We start from the raw sequence: 12,042 nt of genomic DNA on the forward strand, positions 1-12,042 counted from the left end.
ACGAGGGGTCTCAGCTCAGAGCCAAATTCAATAGCCAGCTTACATGCAGCCTCCCGCAGGGAGCCCCTGGAGCTTCCACAGCCTCAGATCTGCCCCTCTGCATACCCCAGATCTCTTGCCAAGGGGCGTTTGGGTCTTCATGTCATCTCCCTCCCATATCTGGGAGTAAAGGTGAGGTGCGGGGACTTGCGCTTGTGTACTCTGGTGTCTTAAGGGAGAGTGTGTCAAGTAGAGTGGAGGCGGCTTGGAAAGAGGGAGACTCAGAGGAGAGTGAAGGACACGTGACCAGGCGAGCCTGGGAGCAGGAAAAGAGAGTGAGCAGAGGAAACCGCTGGGTCAGGGGAGTGGATGGGAGGATCAGGGAATGAGGGGGGCTGGAGATGTGGGGGTGGGGACGCTGGTGAGGGGCTGCCTGGCTCGCCAGGCTCAGGAGTCTGTTACATCCTCCGACAAGGGCCAGCTCACCTAGTCGCCCCAAAGCCCTCTCTCTGTGGGTGGGACCAGAGGGCCAAGAGCACAGATAACCCAGTTGAGCAGGACTAAGGCGGACTCAGGTGGGTGCTGGGCTGGACTCCTGGCTCTGGGGAGCAGCCGTCACCCTGCCTACTGCAACCACTTTCCAACTCGCTGCCTATCTGAGCAGATGCAATATTGAGCACCTTGTGAAACATGCTCCTGGTGCACCTGCTGCCTGCTGCCCCTCCTGCAGAGTGCCTGGGCTCTCCAGAGGGGATTCCTGTAGAGGCTTGGCCTAGATTCTGAGTCCTGCCTCTCATACCCGGGGCTGCTACCCCAGAGGCCAGCTGCTTGAGTACCCTGGAAGCTAGTCTGTAGCCCCAGGCTACAGCTGGGTCCATCCCACAGCCCTTCTTTAGTGTATCTATTTGGACTGACTGCTCAGTTCATAGAGAGGGGTGTGTCTTGCCCCAGCCCATCTGGCATGTCTAAGGCAGCTGTGGGGTCAGAATCTGCAGATCCCAGCCCCCAGCCCTGCAACAGTAGGAGAGGCTGGACCCCACATCTCTGAAGTCCCACTGGGCTGGTGCAAGCGGGCTCCCGAGTCCAGAGCTGCTCTGCAGGCTGTGGGGCTCATGCACCAGCTTTGAACCCACCTGATGTGCTCAGGTTTCTCACCTTTGGGCCTGTCCTGACTCTCAGGCATTCAGCTGAGCCTGAGGGCCTCTCCCTCATCTTGACCACCAGCTACAGGCTCTGACTTAGAGGTTCCCAGAACCTTAGACCATTTGGCCAGCCCCCCATTTCTCACCTGAGGAAACTGAGACCAGAGAGGGAAAGCAACTTTCTCAAGGACCCCCAGCAATTCAGAGGCAGAACCAGGTCTAGGAGCCTCTTCTCGATAGATTTTCTCCCTGTCCTCTGAGCCTTCTTTAGTGCCTCATTAACTTCCCTGTAAGGAAACTGCCCCCCTGAGGCTGGAAATGGTGCTGTCCAGAGTGGTGTGCGACAGTGACTGCACCTGTGTTTGTACTTGTGAGTGTGTATGGGGGTGGGGATGAGGGGGGGAATAAATGGCAGGGATACTGGGGGCTGGATGCACTCCACCTCACCCCAAAAAGGGGCGCAAGGGACCCCAGCCAAGCACAGCACATGCTTTGACTTTCCAATCTGCTGAATGCCTGTGAGGCCGGCTGGGCCCAGAAGACAAGGGACAGGCCTTTCCCCATAGATGGCAGGGGGGCCCCAAGATGGGTGGAAGCTTCTGTTGCAACTTTGGGGGTCACATCCCAGCCCATGGGCTGACACTTAAGCAGAAAAAGCCACCTCTAGGAGTCAGTCATGATCTAGTGATTCTGATGAGGAGGGGCCCCACCAGCCTCTGTCCAGGGTCTTGTCTGGGAAAAACTGCTCCCTGGCAGAAAGAGGCTAATAATTTGAGAGGAAGCCATAGCTGAAACCCTAAACTGTGTGAGTGTGTGTGTCCAGTTTGAAAAAGCGTATCTGACCTAAACATTTATATTGAAAAAATGGAAAGATATTCCCCTTGTTTTGGAATACAAACTACAGAAAGCAACAGTTAACAGAATCTCATCGGAAAGGTCAGATTCTGCATCTGGAAAGGCACAGTGATTTTCAACTGCGGTGTGTGTCCTTAACTGAGGAAGGGAAGGTGAGATTTATATTTAGTAAAAGGCAGCTATGAATTTACCTTTTATAAAGAGCTTACTATATACTATTAGTGCTTTTCAATCATGTCAGAATCAGCCAGATGCCTGTGGAAATGCAAATTCCCAGGCTTCATTCCCAGAGATTCTGGTCCTGTGAGCCTAGGGTGGGGCCCAGAAATCTCTATGGGGTGGTGCAGGCTGCCCCAGGACCACACCAAGAAACACTGCAACTGGCCCCCACACATCCCAGTTCACAAATATGCAGGCAGGCATCTTATCTCCACAGAACAGATAGGGAAACTGAGGTCCAGAGTGGGGAAAGAAACATCACAGGGCCACCCAGCAAGTAGTAGCAGAGCCACGATACACCCACTGTCTGCAGACACCATCTCTCATGACAGCTCCACCTCCCCACGGGAACCTTGCCTACCTCCACCCCTACCTCCTGCTGCCCATATGGTGGGTCTCTGTCCAAGGAAGATGTATCCTAGGTCCTCTAGGCTGACTGGGGCTCAGAGGAAACCTTGGCCCAGAGTGTAGGAGCTAGAGGGGTCCTTGGAATTCATGTGGGGAATTTGAGGCCCAAAGAAGGCAGTCCTCACATTTGAACTCTGTCTGGAGAAGGGCTGGGTCTCCTTCCTGAGTGGTATGTTTGACTTCACCAGCCTGGCCCTCAGTCAAGCTGGCTGTCCAGGCCCGCCACACCTCAGGGTGGGTGACCAGAGGTGGTGGTGCCATAAAACACATTTCCTGGGAGATCCACCCCCAAAGCTCAAAACATTCCAGGGCTGGTGAGTTGGGCAAGCCCCCTTCCCTCTCAGCCCAGTTTCCCCATCTCTACAACAGCTGTGCTGGTGGAGACTTCTCCCTGAGACTGAGCCACAGATTTTCTCCTGGGTGCCTACACCACCCATGTTGCCGGCTTCTCTGTGCCCACTCTTCAAGGAAGTCAGCTCTCAGGTAAGGAAGGTGCCTTGGCTCTATCAGGAGCAGGAGCCGGTGCACCCCCAGCCTCCCAGACCAGTGCGGATGGCCCGGGCTGCCTACAAAGCTGCTGCCCACAAAGCTGCTGCCCAGCCCAGAGACACCCACCTGGGAGGGTGGCCCTGGCCCTCGCAGCGGCTCTGAGAAGAGGCAGCCCCCACTCCAAAACTGGCAGAGCCACCCACGCCTTCCCTCAGCCCAAAGAGGCTTTTAGGAAAATGAATCATCTCAGGTTCAAACCCATGGGGTTGCTGAAAGACAAGAAAGTGCGGGATGAGCTGGCACGAGGGAGCGCTGCTCCGTGCAGACTTTGCAGGGAGGGCACTTAGGAAAAGGGACTGGAGTCTGGGAGGGTGACTAGCTCAGGGTTAAAGGGAGGGGATGGAGCTGGAGTGAGCTGGCCTCGTCCTCCCCCTTGGGCCTTCCAGCCTGGGCTCAGGCGATTCAAAGGAGCGAGCACCTCCCTCTCCCGGCCAGGGAGTTCTTGCCACATTCTTCAATCAGTAGCATTCCCTTGGGGGCTGGGTGACAGCACCCACCTCCAGACCTGGCTGGAACTGCTGTCTCAATTCTAGATCCAAAAGAACCTCTGGCAGCTTCTCCATCTCCCTCTCAGTCCAGCCTCACCTCTTCGCCCGTGGAGGAGCTCCAACAGCAAATCTCGCAACTGGAGGAACAAGGCAGGAAGGGCAGGGTCTGAAGAAGGAACCACCTTCGAAACGCAGCTCTGCCACCTTCTCTCCAGGACTCTCAGGCTTGCTTTCCTATTGCGCCCTCGACATCCTTTTGCTATAATCTGGCATGTTGACATATAGTCTTTAAAAGCAACAACACTGTTGACGTGGAGCAGACTTCCCATTTGGGATGGTCTGGAGAAGTTAGGTTTGAGGGCATCCTCTCTTCTGCAAACTGCAGCAGTAATAGATGAGATATACAAAGTAAATAAAGGCCGCACGCGGTGGTCACGCCTGTAATCCTGTAATAACAGCACTCTGGGAGGCTGAGGTAGGAGGATCACTTGAAGCCAGGAGTTCGAGACCAGCCTGGCCAATATGGCAACACCCTGTCTCTACTAAAAATATAAAAATTAGCTGGGCATAGTGGTGCACACCTGTAGTCCCAGCTACTCAGGAGGCTGAGGCAGGAGAATCAATTGAACCCGCGAGGCAGAGGTTGCAGTGAAATGAGATCCCGCCACTGCATTCCAGCCAGGGTGACAGAGTGAGACTCCATCTCAAAAAAAATAAGATAAAAAATAAAGTACATAAAAAAGACATGCCCAGGCTGAAAAATAAGTTAATCTTTATCTCCATGAACGAAAAGCAGAAAAGAAATGCAAAGTGGTTGGAGGCTGAAGAGCCTGGACCCTGCTGGGCTTTGGGAACCAATGATGGTGGCAGGTCCTTTGGGATAAAGAGGGACCAAATGACTCCTAGCTAGAAGCTGGGAGCTCGGGTGTACCCCAGTACTTGAAAGGATGCTGGCCAGGCGTAGTGGCTAATGCCTGTAATACCAGCACTTTGGGAGGCCGAGGGAAAGTAACTCTTATGTCAGTGTGAAAGAAAATCAGACAGGACAGGGGAACATGGAGGGGAGGAGAGCAAAACCAGGGCCTGGTTCCACCCGCCCCATTGGGCCAGAAGCACAAGTGGTTCTCTGCACAACATCAAGAGCAAGGACATGCTTTCAGCTCCACTTTAACTCAGGTTCCTCATGTGACAGCAGGCTTGTCAATCCCACTTGCCCCCGTGGCTCGCACCAGAAAACCACCAGCAGTGTGAGTAAGGACAGAAGCAGGAGACAGAGGAGCCAGGGTTTGGGAATCCCACAGCAACCCACAGGCCCTCATCACACACAGCAAGGATGTGCCCTCACTGGGCTCACCACCACCACTCGACATCACCTTTCAGCTTCACTACCTGATAACCTGCCTGGGTAACACCACTGTAACACAAGAAACAGGTCTAGAATCTAGCATGTATGCTACACCTGAAGGAGCAAAAGACGGTAATAAATACGATAAAATTTTTATTTAATATAAAATTTAGAGCCATAATCAAAATGTGTAATTCTGACGGGGTTCACTACTTATAAAAACTTCACAGCCCTCTATTTTCAAATGTAAATGGTATTCCGTGGCTCCTCGCCAGCATGTAACTAGTTACTCTGAAATCCGTTTCACGGCTTATTTTTGGCAAGCGGCGATTTCTTCAACCCATGTTTTCCAAGGGAAAAAAGGACATGAAATGTTTCCAAAAGTTTCTTACAATCTTTAGATAAACTACTGCTCAACAACTGCATCCTCCAAGTCAACACATCAAGAATCCTTCCATCACAAACACTTAAGGTGAGAAAACGGTGTCTATCCATGCAGGAGAGGGACACGTTATCCATGCTTATGAAGACAGCCTGGATATCGGCTACTGAAAATCTGTGAATGTATCTTCCTTTTTCTACTTTCCAAAATTTTTGTGAGGTGATACTTATTTCTATGTTTGTTTCTATTCTTTTTATTTTGTATTTTTTAGTAGGTACATCCTTATTATAAATCTACTGTAGAACCAATGTCCCATACAGGACTCCACGTGCCACAGGAACCAAAAAGTCACATGCAGCGAAGATGAAGACACAGCAGACAACCTGTGTGGACACCACAGAGCCACCTGCCCAGGACACCAGTGGAGCCACAGGTGCAATTCAAAATGTTCTTATTCGTATTAATAAACATGGCCAGGTGCGGTGGCTCATGCCTGTAATCCCAACACTTTGGGAGGCTGAGGCGGGCAGATTACCTGAGGTTGGGAGTTCAAGACCATCCCGGCCAACATCGTGAAACCCCATCTCTACTAAAAATACACAAATTAGCCAGGTATGGTGGCATGCATCTGTAGTCCCAGCCACTCAGGAGGTTGAGGCAGAAGAATCATTTGAACCCGGGAGGCAGAGGCTGCAGTGAGCTGAGAATGTGCCACTGCACTCCAGTCCAGGCAACAGAGTGAGTCTCCATCTCAGGGGGAAAAAAAATTGTTCTTAGTCACATTAATAAAAGTAAACACACACACACACACACACACACACACACACACACACACACATAAAATTAATTGTAATAATGGCCGGGTGCAGTGGCTCATGCCTGTAATCCCAGCACTTTGGGAGGCCAAGGTGGGCAGATTACTTGAGATCAGGAGTTCGACACCAGCCTGGCCAACGTGGTGAAACTCTTGTCTCTACAAAAATACAAAAATCAGCCAGGCGTGGTGGTGTACATCCATAGTCCCAGCTGCTCGGGAGGCTGAAGCAGAAGAATTACTTGAACCCAAGAGGCGGAGGTTGCAGTGAGCCAAGATTGCACCACTGCACTCTGGCCTGGGCAACAGAGCAAGACTCCATCTCAAAAATAAAAATAATTTTAATAATGTGTCATACTTATCCCAACAGATTGAAAATATTACCATTTCAACATGAAATATAAGAAAAATGATTGAGATATTTTACATAGGTTATTTCATATTAAGTCCTCAAAAACCATCAGCATAGCTTACATATGTAGCACATTTCAATTTGCAGTGAAATTTGCATTGAAAATATCTGATCTGCACTTAGACTCATAAAATATATAGTTGACAAAGTAGATTCACGTGGCCAAGTGACATTCTTAAATGCTTTCTAATAATGGAATCAAGTTTTTAAACCTGCATTTTAATTAATAAAAATTAGATGAAATATTCAGTGTCTCAGCTACGATGGACACACTTCAAGTGCTGATCAGCAAACGGTGTGAGTGCCGGCCAGACTAGCCAACGCAGGCTACACCGCTGCAGCTGAAACAGGCCAGTCTCTCTGCGCACGGGAACAGTCTGGGCAGGCAGGAGATGGGGAAACAGGCGCTGCCCTCGTGAGAACAAAGGACCCACAACAGGAACCCTGCACTCACCCCCTCCCAAAGACACCAACAGCCCATGACGCAGCCTCCTCACAAAAGGGAGAGGCATTCAAGAACTTAGAAAATCACCTCTTCCTGGAAAATGCTCACTTTAAAACTTTGCATGTAACTTTACATTTTAATTACAAGGTTTTTAACATCCATTTTCTCATGTCTTCTTAACTCTGTGAAAGTAAACACAGCTTTTATTCTTACTCCTATAGTTACTGTGTTGGAAGTTCACCTATGTGAACAAGCTGTTGCAACTGAAATTTTCTGAGAACAAATCTCCAGCTCTTTCCATTAACACAAACTGTATTAAGTTTAGTTCTCTAGTTTCCATTGCTTAAAGGCCAGAATGTGTGAAATATGCATTATCAGATTAGAAAAACAAAACAAACATCAGAAAAATATTTTGCAAAATAGCATTTGCTAAATTCCATGATAGAAACTAGCTCTAAAACTTCCTGTTTCAAAATTTCACTGTGTGTCCACTAAGTTAGTTTTTCTGGCTGTGGACAGCAGGCCCACCGCACGCCACAGGCCCACCGCACGCCACAGATGCACCCCATGACACAGGCCCACTGCACGCCGCAGGCCCACCCCATGCCACAGGCCCACCCCATGACACAGGCCCACCCCACGACACAGGCCCACCCCATGACACAGGCCCACCCCACGCCGCAGACGCATCCCACGCCGCAGGCCCACCACACGCCGCAGATGCACCATGCCCCCCATGAACAGGCCAGCTGAGAGCTGTGGCCACTGCCCAGGGCTCCCTGCTCTGTGCTCAGCTGCCTGATCCAACCTGCCAGGGCTCTGCTTTCTCTATGTGTAGAAACAAAAAACCAGGAGCATGATGTGACAAAAAGCAGATTTTTATTAAACAGAGGTACAAATGTGTTTCATTTTCTAATAAATCTCTCTCACAAATCACCTTGTTTTTTCACTCTTCTTGAATGATCATTTTTAGACAACACTGTCTGACTGTTTTGGCTTCTGCCAAAGTTAGTCTCTGTTCACAGGCTGAATCTGACTTCTTCCCACCTCCTCCTAGTCGGGCCTTCCAAAACAATGCTCACCATTCTTTCACATTGACTTTGGTTTTGAAAAGAAAAGTTATGTTACAAAGTAGTATGTATAACTCTGTAATATATGAAGTGAGGCAATGATACAACCAGTTTTAAAAATAACCTTCCATGATGATTTTCATTTACATCCACCTGCTTATTAGCAAGAATCTTTTTACAGGTTTACTGCACACCCAATTTCTGTTCTGGAAAAACTTTTGAACATCATCATGCCCTCGCCCTCCAACTTCTCCTCTCACCTATATTTAAAAGGGTCTGCTCTTTACCCTAAAATCCATACTAGGTAATTTTCAGAATATTCCTTCAATCACCAAACAAAGTTTTGAGATCCTCGTGCTGGATTTCACTATCTTAATATGAAAACCAATAATCACCTATTAAAATTCAATACAGGCCAGGCACAGTGGCTAACGCCTGTAATCCCAACATTTGGAGAGGCCAAGGCAGGTGGATCACCTGAGGTCAGGAGTTTGAGACCAGCCTGACCAATATGGTAAAACCCCATCTCTACTAAAAACACAAAAATCGGTCAGGTGTGGTTGCAGACACCTCTAGTCCCAGCTACTTGGGAGGCTGAGGCAGGAGAATAGCTTGAACCCAGGAGGTGGAGGTTGCAGTGAGCCAAGATCATTGACACTGCACTCCAGCCTGGACGATAGAGAGAGACTCCATCACAAAAAAAAAAAAAAAAAACGCTAGTAAGTAAAATAAATAGGCCAGGCGTGGTGGCTAATGCCTGTAATCTGAACATTTTGGGAGGCCAAGGTGGGTGGATCTCCTGAGGTCGGGAGTTCAAGACCAGCCTGACCAACATGAAGAAACCCCATCTCTACTAAAACTACAAAATTAGTGGGGCGTGGTGGTGCACGCCAGTAATCCCAGCTGCTCGAGAGGCTGAGGCAGGAGAATTACTTGAACCTGGGAGGCGGAGGTTGCGGTGAGTCAAGATCGTGCCACCGCACTCCGGCCTAGGCAACAAGAGCAAAACTCTGTCTCAAAAATACAAAAAAAAGTAAATAAATAAAACACAATACAATACAGCTAATACGATTTACCTAAGACGCTGTTGTATGAGCTGAACCAGAGGCAAACACTGTTTGCCAGAAGACTCACAGATCCCCATATTAATAAGGTCTTTATCCAATGGAGTCCTGCTTCTATGAAATGCTGAGGCATTTGCTTCCTGTTCATCAATTTCTTTTTCCTTCTGTGCTTGTTTTTTGGCTTCAATATCCTGTAATTCATAAACAGAAATTGTTTACAAGTGATCTCATTACCAGGTGTGAAGACACAGGCTGGCTGAGCCCTGACCCCAGTGCCAAGCTATCCCAGCCTCTGTGGCTGCCGCACACACCTACCCACAGGCCTCCACCTGCCCTGTTGGAAACCCCAACTCAGTTGTGCAGTTTCAAACAGTGTCTTCTTTTTACAGATCCAAGGTCCAGGCTGCCTCTGCTGATGCTCTCCAGCCTCCTTCCGTGAAGTCCCTAAAATCCTTAACCCTGCTACTGGCTCTCACAAAACCCAATGTGATCTGCCCCACACACGCAGCATCCAGCTGCTCTGTAAGGACAAGAAGGAGCTAGAATTCTCACACACAGAAGTCCTGGCTCAAATGTAAATGGCAGAGCCACTTTGGGAAACTATGAACACACACTGACCCCAGGACCTAACAAATTCCACTCCAAGTATTTACCCAAAGGGAGAACATATGTTCACTAAAGTACTTGTTCACAGCACAATCGTGGCAGCTCTACACGGCCAAAAACAAGAAAGCCTGTGTGTGGTGGCTCACACTTGTAATCCCAACACTTTGGGAGGCCAAGGTGGGGGGATCCCGAGCCCAGGAGTTGGAGACCAGCCTGTGCAACACAGTAACACCTTGTCTCTACAAAAAAAAATCAAAAAACTAGCCCGGCATGGTGACATGCCTGTGGTCCCTGCAACATAGGAGGCTGAGGTGGGAGGATCCTGTGAGCCTAGGAGGACAAGGCTGCAGTGAGCCAAGATCAGGTCACTGTATACAGCCTGGGTGACAGAGCAAGACCCTGTCTCAAAAAAAAAAAAAGAAAACAAAAACCAAAAACAATTTAATATCCTTCAATAGGAGAATGAACTAACAAAGAGTACTACACCCAGAAAATGGAAAACTTCCCAATAATAAAAACGAAGTCACAATAGACACATCAGTGAGTGAATCTGAAAATCATTCTCCAAGGCCAGGCAGGAAAGAGTGCATACTATACAGTTATATTGCTGCGACACTCAGAGCAGGCGAAATGCATCTCATCTGAGGGCAGGGGAGTATCCTGGCTGCAAGTGCCAAGGGCATAGGGATCTTTCCGGGTGACGTGAATGGTCTACCTGAGTAACAGGTTATCTGTTAACTTCACTGAAACAGGCAACATGCAGTATTTTATCACAATTAAATCATCTCAATAATTTTTAAAATTAGCACATAAAAGAATTTTAATTTAAGAAAATACTTGGATATGATAAAAGTTTAGCATTTTACTGTCTTCAGTTATTCTTCACATGTGTGAGTGTGGTATTTCCAATCTCAGCGCACCACCAGGTCACGTGTGCCTCCAAGGCCATACCTGGATCTCTGCAGTAATGGCTGCGTGTAAGGCTGACTCCAACCCTCCAGCAGCCATCAAGCTGCCCACCAGAAGATCAATCATGAATCGACGACCTGGACTTATGTTCACTTCATTGCCTGAAACTGAACTAGAAAGTGTGTGCCAATTTGAGTGAAACTCCATCCCCTCCCAGCACCCTGACCCATGCCCTCTCCTGTTCCTTCCCCGAGCCCACCTGCGCAGGGCAGGAGAGCAGAGAGCGCCCGGGCCTGCTTCTCGGCGGTGGGCAGCAGCACGGACCAGCCGCTCTGCAGCGTGGCCTGGGAGGCTGAATGCACGGTGCTCAGCACGCCTGTGCTGCTGGCCAGGGTCACCACCGTCTGCTTCAGGCTGTTCAGGAGGACGCTGCCCAGACCTAAACCAAGGAATTCCGGGTCAACCTGGTGACTAATGGCAGCATGCAACTGAAAGGAGAAAAACAATTTTCACTTAGAACCCCTAAAAATGAGTGAATTTCAAAGTCTTACTAAACACCGAATAAAACTCAATTTGAAGTATTATTTAAATAGACAAAATAACTTCTCAGCTTATGTATTTTTAAAAACTGGACTAAAAAAACTCTTACCCACAATAGTTGAAGTATTTTCTAGAGGAATTTTTGTAACCCCACTATGAACACATATATGGAAAAGCTCAAGATCAGCAGAAGAGCTAAACAACTAGCAACAGCAACCTCCACCCCACCCCAACCATCTGCACCAAACACAAATAATGGCTACAATGTAACCACAAAAGCTGCCACAGGCGGTGCCTCATGCCTGTAATCCCAGCACTTTGGGAGGCCAAGGTGGGAAGATTACTTGAGATCAGGAGTTCAAGACCAGCCTGGCCAACATGATGAAACCCCATCTCTATAAAAAAATCAGCCAGGTGTGATGGTACACACCTGTAGTCCCAGCTACTTGGGAGGCTGAGGCAGGAGAATCACTTGAACCTGGCAGGCCAAGACTGCACCACTGCATTCCAGCTAGGGTGACAAAGTGACACCCTGTCTTAAAAAAAAAAAAAAAGCTGCTAAAAATTAGATTGCGGAGCTGAGAGTACACAAGGAAACTCCTCAAGTGCAAAACCGAAATTCACATGGGCACACACAGCAGGAATCAAGAGGTTCCGGGCTCTGAAAGCAGAGCCAAGCCGCCAGGCTTCAGCACAACCTCCCACACGGGAATGCACACAACAACCCACTGAACCCGAGCTTCCTGCAGAAGGCTGGGAGCCACTCAGGATCACCTGCCTGCCAGCCAACCACAGCCAGGGGGCAACACACTGCC

At 49.0% G+C, this 12,042-nt stretch overlaps 1 protein-coding gene and 2 pseudogenes across 1 annotated transcript; all 3 read right to left on the reverse strand.

Moving 5' to 3' along the window:
* Window positions 1-39: 39 nt before the first annotated feature.
* On the reverse strand, window positions 40-3,969 carry LOC129053761 (uncharacterized; annotated as a pseudogene).
* Window positions 3,970-7,900: 3,931 nt separating this feature from the next.
* LOC129053810 (E3 ubiquitin-protein ligase HERC2-like) lies at window positions 7,901-10,918 on the reverse strand. The gene is made up of 3 exons (XM_054545876.2): window positions 10,730-10,918; window positions 9,185-9,363; window positions 7,901-8,136 (listed from the first exon to the last, which is right to left on the reverse strand). Exons 1-3 carry the CDS (start codon window positions 10,892-10,894, stop codon window positions 8,058-8,060), a joined length of 423 nt encoding a protein of 140 aa, XP_054401851.2. The 5' UTR covers window positions 10,895-10,918; the 3' UTR covers window positions 7,901-8,057.
* LOC129053811 (ADAMTS-like protein 3) overlaps window positions 7,901-12,042 on the reverse strand; it is a 128,137-nt pseudogene continuing 123,995 nt past the window's right edge.

Source organism: Pongo abelii, chromosome 16 (assembly GCF_028885655.2).
Source record: "Pongo abelii isolate AG06213 chromosome 16, NHGRI_mPonAbe1-v2.0_pri, whole genome shotgun sequence".
NCBI lineage: Eukaryota > Metazoa > Chordata > Mammalia > Primates > Hominidae > Pongo > Pongo abelii.